General features: G+C 43.6%; 1 protein-coding gene across 4 annotated transcripts in view; it reads left to right on the top strand.

Annotated features, from left to right (window-relative positions):
* ASAP1 (ArfGAP with SH3 domain, ankyrin repeat and PH domain 1) overlaps positions 1–15000 on the top strand; it is a 2547392-nt gene that overhangs the window by 2380207 nt on the left and 152185 nt on the right. For all 4 annotated transcript variants that reach the window (XM_044067036.1, XM_044067034.1, XM_044067035.1 and 1 more), the window contains one exon: positions 13336–13823. In XM_044067036.1, the coding sequence (XP_043922971.1) occupies positions 13336–13823 (488 nt within the window). The remainder of the gene's footprint in view (positions 1–13335; positions 13824–15000) is intronic.

Raw genomic sequence — 15000 nt, 5'->3', positions numbered from 1 at the left:
AGGTCTGAGTCAATGCTGGAGTTGCTGTTGCGGCTGCTATGTGGTTGTGGCTGTTGCTGGGTCCCAGTGAAAGTATTGTGCTCCGGGCATTGGTGGGGTCTTGGTTCTCAGGTCTTTCCCTTGCATGGGCATGAGCATTTACAGAGTAACCGCTAGACAATACTGAGGCATGCACATTAGTGTCTGTGGACCTACCTTGGCAGACCGTGGTGTTCTGAGCATACTGCTGAGCAGGCCCTGGGTGGACAGTTTGCAAAACACAAGCCTGCTATTACTACTTCATAAAATATTGTTAGGTGTTAACAAATCTTGTTCGGCATACATTAATGCATTAGAGGTTGTCCTCATATTATAGTTCAACATTGCATCAGTATTAACATTAACATGAACTTCTGACAGCACTGTGTTGGCTATTGTGGCGGCATTCTGTGATCATACATTAGACGGTGCTGTCCTGTAAGGAAAAAATTTATCAGGTTGAGAATTGCTAACATTGTGATTGCTACTGTTAATAAACACAAAGTTGTCTCCTGTACTGCTTAAATTCCCGTCCGGCGATGTGGCAAAGTTTATTGGCGAGTTTTCCTTGCCTGTTGGAGCCCAAGGGTCGAATGGGTTCAAGGCCCCGGTGTCTCGTTTGTTGCTGCAGATGTGTCTGAAGTTCAGTTTCCTGCAGTAAAGTTTTAGGTTGAGAATTACTTCTCTAGTTTTCACCCGCTGCGATGGGATGAAGTTCAGACCTTTTTTGAGAAGTTCTCAGGTGGCTTGATCAAGAGGCGACTGTGATATGTTGAAAATGGTCTGCTCTGCGTCGTGGTGCTCCATTGCCATATTTAGTATGGTTGCTGCCATTGCCGCCAGGTCTGTCTGGTTGTTCTGGATTGTGTGAATCTGTAGCTGGGTCTCCCTCTGCCATGTCCCCTGCCTCCGGCCTCTTTGGGGTTGCCCCCTGTTCGGTGAGGCATTCTGGTCTGAGTCCTGGCCCATTTCTAAAAAAGGCTGCTCATTGTCGGGTGGGCTGGCTGTTGTAGGGGCTGGACCGCCTCTGTGGTTGGGCCATTGTTGCTGTGTTGTGGGCGCCGGTTGTTCCTTTCTGTTGCCCCCTTGGTTGCGGTCTTGTGTAGAGGCTGTGGTGGGGTAGGCCTGTGGTTGAGCTGTGTTGGGGCTGAGCACCTCATGGTCTAGGTCCGTTTGTTTCCTTTTGGCGCGAAAGTTCGCCCCTGGGCCTTTCGTTAGTCATCCATTGTTGGTTTGAGTCCCTGGCTTGGTAGTGGATGGCTCTTGCATGGGATGGTGCCAGCGGGAAGGCTTTATTTTCACGGTATTGCACCCAATCTCTTTGGAGTTTTTTCACCTTTTTCTGGGTGGTGTATGTGACCATTTTGGCCAGCCTTGCATTGATGCTGAGTAGCTCATCGTTAAGCGTGTCGAAGCTGGGGTGCTGGCTGATGGTGTCATAGATCCCTTGGATCTGTTCAGCCAGGTCTTCACGTTTTTTCAGGTTGTGGTCGATTATGACCTGCATGGCTTGCAGGCTTGCTTCATTGTATATCTTGCATAGTGCCTTGTATGATTCCTCAGTTTATTTTAGGCCATTGGGGAATTTGTACACTCTGAGCCCTTTCGGTATCATTTTATGGTTGATGAACGTGGCCGGGTAGTAATTGTCCAGTTCAATTTTCTTGTGGTTAGTTGTAACTCTCTCAAGTTTGTGAGTGAGGAACTTGCAGTCGTTCCTGGTAATCTGTGGGCTGGGGGGGGGGGCCTGCATTGGTGGCCTTGTGGCTTTTGCCTGGTTTGGCATTGAGGTCAAGCCCCTGGAACGGTTTGGTGTCCTTGGGGTCCAGGAGCTGGTCCAGCCAGAACCGGAGTGTGGTGTGGTTGTTGCCTGCCCTTGTTGCTCTGTCGGTTCTTGTGTCCGGTGTCCTTTGTGGTCTGGACCAGTTGTCTTTCCTCAGGTCTCTCAGGATATTCTCCGCTACTGCTGAGGATTGGGACAGGGCTTTGATAAATGAGGCAAGGTCCTCTGGAATGCTGTAGGTAGATAAGTCAAACAGTGTTTGTCTTTCCTGTAGTTCCATGGTGCCGCTTGCTCCTTCCATGAACGGATAGCTGGGAATTAACTTATACTATGTCAAAACACTATCTCCAGGAATTTAGGTACTAAAAGACGAGACAAAGCCTGGGTGGTCACTCAGAAAGAAGACTGCAGACACCGGGTGGAGATTTGAGTGCTTTCGTTCACACGTTTATTTAGGATGCATCGAACTTCTTCAGAAATCTAATTATACAGCATTCGAGGATAGTATTTAAACACTAGTGTGTGATTACAAGTGACGTGTAAACAATTTAGTGTACTTGCAATGATAACAAGCCTCGCAGTGTTGCTATCTAAGTCATTTCATCAGACATTTAATGTTAAGATTACCATTGAGGCCTGGGGGTGTGTCTGCTCTGAGTTCAGTTTGCCACTTTAATTCTTGTAGCTCTAGTGGGGTGCTTGATTCTTGGTTCAAGGTGAGCACTTGCTCCAAGACCAGGAAGTTGAAGCATGGGGGTTGAGTGCAAGATAGGGAGTGCTTGGCTATGACGTTAGTTTGGTCAGTGTGGCGGATTGCTTGGAAATGCTCCTTCATATGGTCATTGAGCCTTCTTGATGTCATCCCTATGTAGAAGGCATTGCAGTGTCCGCATTTGCCTAGGTACACCACGTTGTTGCTAGTGCAGTCGTAGGTGTTGTGGAAGGTGACCGGGAGTTTTCTGTTGGGGATCAGGGGACTGGGTCCTGAGAGGATGAACTCTCAGCAGCAGCAGTGTCCACATGGGACTGTGCCTGTGGGGGCATGGGGTCTGGTGTTCTAGCATTCAAACAGTCTTTTGAGTGAGTTTGTTTTTTTGTAGCTGAACTGGGGATCTTTCCGTAGTGTTAGCTCAATTCTGTTTTGCTCTCTAGGATCCCCCAGTTGCATACGAGGGTGTTCCTGATGGAGGCGCTGTCCTTGCTAATGGGGATGGGGAAGCAAGGTTTAGGTGGATTTAGTAGATTTATTGTTTTCTTTGAACCCATAGATGAGAATGGGTCTGTGTCTGGTGTGCCTGTGCTCTACTACTTCTTGTTTTGTTTGACTGACTATGTCAGCTGGGTAGTTTCTTTCAACAAATAGATTGTGTAAAGCAGCGCTTTGCTTTGCAAGTTCTAGGTCTTCGCTCACCAAGCGGCTCAGGTGGACAAATTGACCTTTAACCACATTTCTTTTCATGAAGCCTGGGTGTTGGCTTCGGAAGTTGAGGAGGTTATTTCTGTGAGTCGGCTTCCTGTAGATGTTGGATGTGAATCTCTTGGACTCAGTGTCAAGGGGTAGGGTCACATTGAGGAAGTGCACTTTAGTTCCTTTCCCTGCTATGGTGAAATTTAGAAACTGGATGCTGTTTTTGATGCTGGTTAGCAACATATCCAGTTCTCTGGGGGTCCCTTCCCACAGGAAAAAAAGGTCATCAATGTAGCGCTTATAAAGCGCAACTTTTTCGAACCTTTTGAGGTGGATAAGTGTGTCTGCTTCCCAGCTACTAAGGACTAGGTTAGCTTATGAGGGGGCCATCTTGGCTCCATTGGCTACCCCTTTTAATTGTTGGTACAGGTTTTCTTCGAAGGCGAATAAATTGTTGTGCAGTGTCAGTTTCAGGAGCGAGCAGAGGGTTTCTGCTCGGGGGGGGGGGTTGTAGCGCCTATGATCCACAAGGTATTTCTTGATCATGCTGGTGCCTTCCTTGTGGATGATGCTGGGGTATAGTGCTTCTATGTCAAGTGTGACAAGGATCACTTTGCTGGCTTGTTTGTTGCTCTGGATGTTGTGGATTTCATCTAGGAATGTCCATGAGTCTTTGAGGTAGAACTGTGAGCTTTGAACAACTGGGTTGAAATAATAGTCCAGTAGTTTTGAAATGAATTCTGTCTTTGTCCTTTTGGAAGACACTATGTGGCGTGGGTGGGGGGGGGTTTGTCTGGTTCTTTTGGATTTTGGGATGCCAAAGAGCTTCCCTACAGTGGGGGAGTCTACTGCCATGAAGGAATGTTCTTCCTCCGTGATTTTGGCGTTGTGTAGTATATATACATACATATATGTTGGTCCAATAAGAAGTGTTACAGTTCATCATCTTTATGTTTCTGTAAGTTGGCATTTTTTTATGTGTGTTTCCACTTGTATAATAGAGGTCAACACATATCTGGAGTAAACAAAGGTTATGATCAGCATGTGAGGTGGTTGCATCAGGGTTTCACCAAGAAGTAACCAGAATCTATGGTTGTTAAGCAGCCAAGATAATTTTTATTTTGTTTGTACCTTTGAATTAGTATTTCCTGATTGCTGTGTTGGTTATAGCCTGTTCTCATGATGCCTTTCTGCCTGAAGTGTTCAGGGAAATGCCAGAGAGTTGTCCTAAGAGGTATTTCTAAATGGGATTGAGAATGAGAATGAGGTTAGAGTTCAGCAAGATCTAGAACATGGAGGCTGTCCTGAGACTTTGTCAAGTGAAGCTCCTAGCACATCTTCATCAGAAGTGAAGCTCCTAGTACATCTTCATCAGAAGTGCAGACCACAATGTTCTATAAGTATTCAAAGTTTGGAAGATTGCTTAGAAATCCAGCTAGTTATTCATTCACTGCAAAGGCAGAAGAGCACTGACAATCTGAATAATATTGGCTCATTGCTTCTTTTGTACTAATAAAGTGTTTGGACATTTTCTCTGCTGCAGATGTTTGCTATTAGAGTTTTAGAAGGTTTTAAAGCATCATTATTAACTATTACATTTTTTAAAGTAACAGGTGCATATACAGTAACAGAAAAGAAAACAAAACATACTAACATTTCATTTTATTATTTTCATGCAGTGTACATTTTGGCAGTTTTCATTCACTCCAACATTACATACATTTTTCAATTCCTGCCATCCCTTAAATTTCACTCATACTTCTGAATATTTTTTGTATGCATTGTTCGTGCATATTCCATTTATTTCTATGTAATTTGCTCCTTCCCTTTACTAAAGATCCCACTGTCAGTTGTTTTATCTCATTTATAACGTCCAGTACTTCTGTTACAGTTGGTTTCGATCTTGATTTCCATTTTCTAGTATTTGCATTTTTATGCAGCCAGTAACATAAGACTTAATAAGGCCTTACTATGTCTGGCAATTCAGATTCTGTATCCCAGCTAGGGTTACCACCTGTCCCTCTTTGCGAGGGACAGTTCCACTTTGGGCAGTTGTGTCCTGCGAAAAAAACTAAAAAAATGGCAAATGTCCTGAGATTTTAAGACAAAATATATTTCTTAATGTTTTTTTAATAGTTGCATAAAATGCTTATTTTGTATCTCGAACATATAAGTATTATATGAAATAGCATGAGCAACTCAAATGCAACAAAAATAAGCTTTTATTTTGGCAGAAAAGTGAAGTTCTGGCCTTTGCACTGGCCGTGGGTATGTTTTGTTCTGCAAAATCTCACATTTCTACAAAAGTGTCCCACTTTGGGCATTTGAAAAGGTGGCAACCCTAATCCCAGATCAAAAGGAGTCATTTCCTTAGTAACAACCATTTGCATCTCCAACATGTCTGACAAAGTATTATGTAGGGATTTTTTTTAAATCTGCTAACTCATTACATTCCCAACAAAACATTTTCACAATTACTTTTCTCTCTCCCTTCACATGTCTAGGTTTGCTATCTACCAGAGGAAAAATTCTCTGTCTGCTCAGGGTATAAATGTACATATGCAAACACTTATAAGCAAAAATTCTACACCTTATGGACTTTTTACATATCTGGGAGATGTAAAGATGTCCTCCCACTGTTCTTTTTTAGGTTACCTTCCCGTTCTTTTTTCTCAATCATTTCTAAGCTCCTCTGATTGATTCTTATAGTTATCATGCAGTATAGTTTATATGCCATACTAACTATCCTTTTATAACTGCAACTTCTGATGTCCTTCTATTCATCTGTTGCAGTATTCTTTACATGAGGGAGTTGCCTGTCAAGGTGATGATCCAACGTCAGCCAGTATATCAAAGTGTTTTACTACCTTAGGGTGCATGCTACATCTGACGTAGGCCACTATCAGACGTCTGCCATAAAAGAGATGTACACACGCACCATCCTCAGAACTTCTTTGCCGCCAGTAAGATTGACAGTCCTGGACTTCGCTCTGTGGCCAGAATCACTTGCTTCTATAAAGATCAGTGCCCCATTGGGGAAACCTTTTTTGTCTTTTACTGCTGCCTTATATTTGATTGAGGTTAAAGTCATTCTGGAGAGGGAAGTATGACTGTAGAAGACAGATTCCACATTAGGATATTCATTACCAGTGCCTTTTCTGTCTCAGGCCCCAACACGACCATAAAAACTGCTCAGTTTATCAGTCCAAAGTTGAAGCTGTGCCTCTCAATGCAGACATCTCTCCCGAAGCTCGGAGACGTGCTCCATCATGGATCTGGACCTACAGGCCGAGCCCATGTTGCAGGCCACCTTGATACTGGATGTATGCCCATCGAGAGAGGCAACACAGACATCAACTCCAAATGTCCAGGTTCATCGTGTCTGAAGGCCCCAGAGGAATTACCCAGATCATGGTTAGAAAGGACGTTGCTTCAGACCTGGTCGAATGTAGGCCAACTCCTGGCCCTCTTCCTTCGCATCAGATGGATACCACTGCAAAGAAGAAACAAAAAAGTGACACGTCTCTCCACCCCCTGACCATCAGAAAGAATGACAGAATTTCACACAAGACATTTTTAAGGCCTTCATGGTGCTAACACCTCCCTCAGGTCAGCCAGCTTCCCCTCCTGCATGGCCTAACTCCCATCAGAAAAGACCCAGGCCTCAAGCCACTTCAGAGGAAGATTCCTCATCTGTTGAGGCCAGTGATTCACTGGACTACTCATCCCAAGTCCCCTCACCCTTAGACTATGCTTGCCTGAAAAGATTCAAATTGAACAGAATCTCCTATGGAGGAAATTCCCTTTGAGGAGACCATTTCTAGGATGCAAGACCATTTTAAGAGAGGCAATGCAGAGATGTCTAAGGTCCAAAAATGCTATTATGGCCTTCTCCAAGTGCAGTCCCCTAGCCCTTTTGCCATTCCTCCAGTCATTCCAGCCTTTCATCCTGACTCTCAGCCTTCAGCTCTGAAAAAGCCAGACAGGTACTACAAAGTACCTAAGGACTGTAATTTCCTTTTCATGGCCCCTGTGGCAGCCCCTTCTGAGATTTCAGTAACCTCTGATAAGACTTCCAGGTCATTTCCTTCTACTGGATAGCAGGCAGTTGGAGAGGCTGGGCAAGAAAATGTATACCTCAGCCACTTTAGCTTTCAAAGCAATGAACTGCCATACCCATATGACCAATACAATGTGCAACTCCTGTCTGAGATTTCCAAGTTAGTGTCAGATATGCCAGACTCTGAAAACAAAGCCTTGGCATCATATCTTATTACTGCTTCCTCTCAGGTAGCCAGGGATTCAATTAAATGCAGCTGCAATGCTGTAGAGGCCACTTCATGAGCTGCAGCTTTTTCTTCTGCCCTAAGAAGATTTGCCTGGCTAAGGGTACAGCCCTTCCCTGATGACATAAAGGCAAAACTAATGGATGCCCCCTTAGGCAATTCCACTCTTTCTGGCAAACCCTGTGGAGAATTATTCAAATCCCTACAAGAAAAGAGGAAGGAACTAAAAGACCTTGAATACATTTTGGTCTCTCCTGCACATAAATTCCACAGGAATTACCGTGCAAAAGAGATCTTTTTTACGGAGGCAATCCCAACCCCCCCCCCCAAATAAAACTCCAAAAAGGCTCCAAGAAAACTCAGCAGTTTTCCCCTACATCTTCTTTTTCCCAGCTCACTAAGCAACCCTTTCCTGATAGGACAGGCTCTTCCTCATGACTCCTCAGGCAGTCTGGGCACCCTCCCTCACTCCCTGCACCTTACCCTATTCCCATCCATCCTGAGAACTCATCACTCAAGACACCTGGGTCTTAAGCATCATAAAGAGGGGATACTTTATGGTCTGGCACACTGTGCCCCCTTCAGGGGTATCCCCCAATCACCAAAAGAACAGGAACATCTTTTTCCCCCAGTTCTGCAAAACCTACTACAACAGGACACAATCCAACCTGTGTCCCCAGCTCAAGAGGAAAAGTCTTTTATTCACACTTATTCGTAGTTCCCAGGAAGGAAGGCCATTGGGGATCTATCCTTATCCTGGACCTCTCCTATCTCAATGACTTTCTAAATGTTCCCTCATTCAGAATGCTTATTCTCCAAACACTCTTCCCTGTCATCCTCCCTCAAGCCTTCCTAGCTTCCATAGACATCAAGGATGCTTACTTCCATATCCTCATTTACCCCAGATACAGGAAATTCCTACACTTCTCTGTGGGATCCACACATTTTCAAGTCTTGGTTTTGCCTTTTAGACTTTCCACTGCCCCAAGAGTCTTCACAAAATGCCTGGCACCAGTGGCCACCTTTTGCAGACTCCAAGGCATCCAAATATTCCCTTACCTAAACGACCTTTTGATTCAAGCCAAATCCCAAGCTGAATTGAACAAAAACCTCAAATCAACAATAGCCATTTTATAAAGCCTGGGATTCACCATAAACTTCAAAGAAATCTTCCATCATCCCATCCCAAGACCTTGTCTTTCTGGGGTGCAGGTGTCAAATGAAGAATATGGTGGTGTCTCTTCCACCCACCAAGACCCAGGATATTTCTCTCCTTTTTCTCAGAGATTCTCCCCCTCACTCTGTCTGCAAGACAGTTTCTGTGAATCTTGGGGTTGATGGCCTCTGCCATCCCTATACTTCCTCTAGCAAGGCTACACATGAGGAAATTCCAGTGGTTTCTAAAGTCAGTTCCAATGGTTTGTAAAGTCAGTGTGGTCTCAGCATGCCCACCCACTAGAATTTCAAATACCGCTTCTACCCTGCCTCAAGAAGAAGCTCCAGTGGTGGATAAAACATCTGTCCATAAATCCAGGTCTCCCCATTCACGTACTGCCCCCAACTCAAGTACTGTACACAGACCAAGTTTGCAGATGACTGTAAGTTGGGTGATGTCATTGACTCCCCAAATAATGTTAACATACTGCAAGAGGGTCTCACAGCAACTAATGACTGGTGCCAAAGTCATGGCCTATCATCATGCCATTCGGCAGAAACATGGCCCCTATTGATTACCACATCAACGGCAACCCCCTAAACTCACAACCTGTGGTGAGAGACCTGGGCACTCAGGTTGATAACAATCTCACATTCAACCATCATGCAGCGGCGGTGGTCGAAAAGCCTTTTACTTGGTTCATCTCATAAGTAAATGGACTGCATCCAGAAAAAAGGAGGTTGTTACTTGTCCATACTCCTCCCTCATTAGACCAATAATTGAGTATAGTGTCCTGTTTGGTATGTACCTCTCCAAACATCTGCACCAACTGGAAAGCCACAAAAATACCTCACAAAGAGAATCCATGGCCTCCAACACCTGTCCTGTGTGGACAGGCTCAAATCGCTCTCACTGTAGTCGGTATCATATAGACTGCTCAGAGGTGATCTGTGTCTCGCCTACAAGGCAATCTCGGACCCTGCCCTACCCTTACTAAAGATGCTCTATTCTATAAGTCTAACTTCTCTCATATTACCCGCTCAAAAGGCCTGAATCTAATATGCGACATCAAAAAAACCTGCTAGTGAGAAAGGTTCTTCTCCCAGAGGCTTCCCTGTCTCTGGAATAGACTTCCCATACAAGTCAAACAGAGTACCTTACTGACCCTCTTCAAGCGTAACCTTGATGAGTGAATTGGAAACGACAAATTTGTGTCAGGGGTTCCACCTGTATCCCTCATTGACAGGGGCTGACTGAGGTTTCTTTTTGGGAATAAACTCTTGACTGGGCTTGTAAGGGCCCCAGGGCCATTAGCCTAGTAACCTCGTATAATACTATGATCCTATGCATCAGATATAGGCTGGAGAGCAGCCCTGGACCATCACACAGTCCAGGGTCAGTGGACATCCTCTCAGAGGAGAGACCACATAAATGTAAGGGACATGAAGGCATTAATCCTTGCCCTTCAGTCCTTTCAATCCCTTCTGAGACCAGGAAGGTTACATATCCACACAGGCAGTATGACAGTCCTCTGGTATATCAACAAACAGGGGGTTACAAAATCCCACCTCCTATGCAGACTAGCCTTACAGACCTGATGTAAATCACCTGAAGTGATATTTCTAGTAGGCGGGCTAGATCCTGCCTACTAGAAATATCCTTCAGGTGGTTTACATACCTTCCAATCAAAGTACTGTGACAAACACTCTGAGCAGATCCAGAACATAGGCCCATGAGTGGATACTTCACAGGGATGTGTTCTTGGACATTGTCCACCAGTGGGGTATTCCACACAAATAGATTTGTTTGCCTCCCCATGAACAAACAACTTCCAAAGTTTTGTGCCAGAGAACCTCATGATTAGGCATGGAAAGTGGATGCCCTATCAGTCTCTTGGAAGGGGAAAATCCTGTACACATTTCCCCCTTCCACTCATTCCAAACGTCCTGCTGAAAATTCAATAGGACAAACCAAGAATCTTGCTAGTGACTCCCTATTGGCCAAAACAGCACTGGGTTCCTCCTCCTTCTTCATCTAGCCAAGGGCACTCACCATAAATTGTCTCACAGAGTGGACCTACTTACACAGAACAAGGGCTCACTCATCCATCCACAGTTACAGATTCTCCAACTGACCCTGTGGGTGATAGAGCCCAGATTCCTTTCTGACACCTTTATAATGAGGGTGTGCTTCAAGTAATGCAGGAGACCAGGAAACCTAATACCAGAAAATCTTACCTGTCCAAATGGGCGAGATTTTCTGTTTGGTGTCTTGCCAGAAACTAGTTCATATTTACACTGGATCTCCCTATGGTTCTGTCATAAATGTGTGAATTGCTTAATGCAGGCTTAGATTATTCCTCCATAAAAGCACATCTGTCAGCTATCTCTGCTTGTCTGCCACTTTCACCACCCCAAGCTTCCAGATTTGAGGCCAAACAGTTCCTTAAAGGCATCCTTCACATTAGACCTCCCAGGAGACCTATTACTTCAGTCTGGGACCTTAACTTTGTGCTAGAGAAACTGACTCAACTGCCTTTTGAGCCAGTCTCTTCTAGCTCCCTCAAACACTGTACCTGGAAAACTGTTCTCCTGATGGCTATTACCTCCACCAGGTGGGTATCAGAATTGCAAGCCCTTATGGCTTCTTCTCCTTTCCTGTCCTTCCCCAAAGATAGGGTTTCCATTCGTACCAACCCCTCCTTCATGCCAAAGGTAGTTAATGAATTGTCCTTAAACCAGGCCATTCATCTTCCCACCTTTTTCCCCACTCCCCAGAACAAAAGTGAGAGGATCCTACACACTCTTGATGGACCACAAACAGCTCAGGTTTTACCTACACAAGACCAAACCCTTTAGAAAATCAGACCAACTGTTTGTGTCATTCCACCCCAGGGTTCTAGGATTGCCTGCGTCCAAACAGACCATCTCCAACTGGATCTCCAAATCCATTGCTTTTTACTAACCCACCATGGTAAAGCTCTTCCAGACTCGGTCAAAGCTCATTCTACAAGGGCAGTGTCTTCCTCGGGGACATTTCTCAAAGGGTTGGACACCAACTCTGTCTTAGAGAAAGCTACTTGGACATTTGTCCACACTGTCACAAAACATTATAAGCTGGATTCCATCTCCAGATCCAGGGCAGGGTTTGCCAAGGCCATTCTCCATGGCTTCCTGGAGAGTTCCTCTGCCACATAGCAAAATAATGGGTATAGTTCCCCATACTAAAGGGGTGGCGTAAGCCACAAAACAATGGGCTAGGCTTATAAATGCCCTCGGGCAGATAGCCTAGTATGAACCTATGAACCTATGAACCTATGAACCTATGAACTTCCTCCTCCCTTTCTGCATGAGCTTTTGTGTTTTCCCTCGTGTAAAGAATACTGCAACAGATGAATAGAAAGACATAGATTAGTTGTGTAAGAACTTATAACAATAGATGTCCTTATCGTCTCTGTTGCAGTAGTCTGTCCCACCCTCCTTCCCCCACTTCCTGTTACTCTTGGATACATTGACCCTCTTTCCATTAGACTGTCTGCCTGAGGCTGCATTTCTGAGGATGATGCACATGTACATTTCTTTTATGGCCGACATCTGATAGTGGCCTATGTCAGATGTACCGGGCACCCTAAGAAAGTAAAAGACTTTGATATACTGGCCGACGTCGGGTTGTCACCTTGGCAGGCAACTCTCTCATGTAAAGAATACTTCAACAGAGAAGAGAAGGACATCTACTATTATGGTAAGTTCTTACACAACTAATCTTTCTAGACTCATGTAAAACAATACCAGAGCTGGTCTTTGTGCTAACAACCGCTGTCCCTTTCTCTTTGCCTATATTCTGTTATCAACCCCTGCTAGAGACGATATTCTCTCACCTCCAGAACAAACTTGTGCTTTTTGAGTAATACAATTTCCAAAAAAAAAACATATATGTGAGTATACAAAAACATGTTTTTAGTGTTACTAATATTGGAACAGATTCCAAAAGACTTGCTGTTGGCGTGTAAGTCACTTACACTAGGAGCAAGTCTTTTGGAATCTGGCCTCTGGTGTAAGCCTGCTTTGTAGATAGGACTTGCACCAAGAACAAGCTCTTCTGAATCTGTCATTGTTTGTGGTGTATATCATCTTACCTGGCAAAATGTTCATATCTCTGGCTTCTGAAAAAATTGGGAATATAAAATCTGAGCATATATTTTTTGGCACCATTAAGCCTATATAATATATACAATGTAATCGAGTTTCCTATATAGTATGCCACAGTCAGAAAATAAAATCTGATAAAGCTGACAGCATGGAATCTCATATTTTGAGTATTTATAGTTACAGTTGGCAAGTATTATGGAGAATGATCTCAAAAATTAGTTTCCAAACTGGTAGGTATTGCAGCAGACACTCTTGAAGATCAGCTGATATTGTAAGTACTGACAAGACCTCAGATGACCAAACTATATCCTAATTTATCCAGCAGAATTAAAGTGATGATGGCGGGATTTGCACTTAGTAGAACTGCACTAACGTAAGCAGAAGCAGGATTTATAATAATTGTAAGCCTTGGAAACTACATCGAAGAATGTTTTAATTTTAATCCATACCTAGAGTGGGAAAATATGAAATCCTATGGTTAATGTACTCCTCGTTACTTTAGAAGTTCACAAAGTTTCTTTTCTTTTCTTTTTCAGTGTCTTTAAGAAAAACAGATACATTTCATCACCAGTCAATAGACAAGTCAATAGACAAGCCTAACCATCACCCAGAAATCTTCCAGCGATCGCCTCAGTCCATTGATTTGCCTACAAAACCACAGCTTGGAGAAGTACCCCCAAAACCTCAAGTTGGCGACTTACCCCCAAAACCAGGAGAGCTACCCCCAAAGCCAAATCTTGGAGATTTGCCTCCAAAACCCCAACTTGGAGATTTACCCCCAAAACCTCAAGTGAAGGACCTTCCACCAAAGCCCCAGCTAGGAGATGTGCCGCCAAAACCCCAAGCTGGGGAGACTTTAGCAAAGCCACAGCCTGTAGAACTCAATCAGAAGTCTCCACCTGTGGAGGTTTCGCCAGTTACACATTCTGGGGATACTTTACAAAGGCAAACGTCAGAGGACTCTAATGGTACATCACCCGTAGTTTTGGAGATGCCAGTGCCACTCCCTAGGAAAATAAATACGGTAAGAGTAAATGATGACTCATTTTGTATATGCAGCTTTATATTTTATCTGTTTCAGACTACCTATCTGCTGTATTTTTGAGAAACAAGCTTTTGCCTCTGCTTCATGTTAATGGGAGTGTACCAGAAATATTAGCATAGCACTGGTAAGAGACCTTCTTCTGAATGTTTGATGATGGATGTATCTAAATAAATGCATGAACAACAGTGCAGGAGTGTCTTCTGGTTTCATGTCTGTCACTGACTTCATGTTGCACACACAAGTAGACATTACTTGTAACTGCATTTAGTTAGTCTCCATTTTGATTGCTGAACTGAAGTTTTATTTTTCTTACACATAATTGATGCATTTAAATAGTTTGATAGCTGTTCATTTTTTTTCCAGCTCTCTTGAGCTTATGCTTAGCAGCTGTGTAGACTAATGAGAGCTACTTGTTCTTGCAGCAGGAGTGTGCCAGATTCACTGTCCTTTTACAGAGCTTCAAACTTAAACTTAAAAATTTTTTTAGTGTTAATTGTAATGACATGTTTATTAATTGTGAGAAATCGATAATAGTAACACTTTAAAAGAAAGAAAGATTCATATTACTTACTTTTTAAAATGTGATTGTTCATGTACACAATTGCTCAACCCATTAAAAATAATTTGCAAGTGGCATTTGTATTTTGTGATATTGGCTTTAAGTCTTCTGTTACACGGCTTTCAGAAGGCTCAAGTTTTCCTGTTTTATTTTTCTAGTTTCCAGTCAGGAGGCTGGGAACGTGGAGTGAGTCCAAGCTTCATGCCCCCTCCTTTTAAACTGCATATACTCTCACATAACATACACATGGTAAGACCAGGATTTTTTTTTTTTTTGTACTTCAGGGAATGTCATGTTAGTTATTTCCCTAGTAGCATCAAAAGAAAGTGACAGACAGACAGGGAATGCACAATGTTCTCAGAAAATTAAGTCTCAGACACTGAAATTGTACCAGTGGTGTAGAAGCTGTGCTCCTCTCAACTCCAAAGGGCAAATTATCTAGATGCTTTAACACCCACCTTCCTATTCATTGAACCTGAGCTCACGTGATCATATTTTTTGCACACATTAGATTTTGGTAGATTACTTGTTGTGTCAGGGCTGGTAACCCGGTACGTAAAAATCCACTACCAATCATTAGCGGACCGGAGTTCCGCT

This window comes from Protopterus annectens, chromosome 3.part1 (assembly GCF_019279795.1).
Source record: "Protopterus annectens isolate FY-2018-M chromosome 3.part1, PAN1.0, whole genome shotgun sequence".
NCBI classification, from domain to species: Eukaryota; Metazoa; Chordata; order Ceratodontiformes; family Protopteridae; genus Protopterus; species Protopterus annectens.
The sequence above is the reverse complement of the archived record's forward strand: the minus strand, read 5'-3'. Positions and strand labels throughout refer to the sequence as shown.